Below are 229 nucleotides of genomic sequence, written 5' to 3'. Positions count from 1 at the left end.
AGGCTGCTTGTGCTGCTGCTAGAGCGGTTGTTGCTGCTGCGTTGGTTGTGGTTCGAGTTGCTGCGTTGCTGCACTCCTGCTGCTGCTCCTCCTCCTCCTCCCGCTGCTGCAGCAGCAGCAGCAGCAGCAGCAGCAGGGGTGTGGGGTTGACGGCGCAGCGAGGGCCAAAGGAGACGCAAAAGGAGACAATCCCAAGAGGAGACAGCAGCAACTCCGGGTGTATCTGCAC

General features: G+C 61.6%; 1 protein-coding gene across 1 annotated transcript in view; it reads left to right on the top strand.

Annotated features, from left to right (window-relative positions):
- EMH_0030830 (uncharacterized protein) overlaps positions 1–229 on the top strand; it is a gene marked incomplete at both ends in the record, with an annotated part of 1,643 nt that overhangs the window by 430 nt on the left and 984 nt on the right. The window contains 2 exons of the mRNA XM_013494453.1: positions 3–9; positions 159–229. Coding sequence (XP_013349907.1) covers positions 3–9; positions 159–229 — 78 coding nt within the window. The remainder of the gene's footprint in view (positions 1–2; positions 10–158) is intronic.

The sequence above is a fragment of the Eimeria mitis genome, genomic scaffold (assembly GCF_000499745.2).
Source record: "Eimeria mitis Houghton genomic scaffold, Emh_scaff1164, whole genome shotgun sequence".
Taxonomy (NCBI): domain Eukaryota; phylum Apicomplexa; class Conoidasida; order Eucoccidiorida; family Eimeriidae; genus Eimeria; species Eimeria mitis.
Note: the sequence above shows the minus strand (reverse complement) of the source record. Positions and strands in the feature narration are given on the sequence as shown.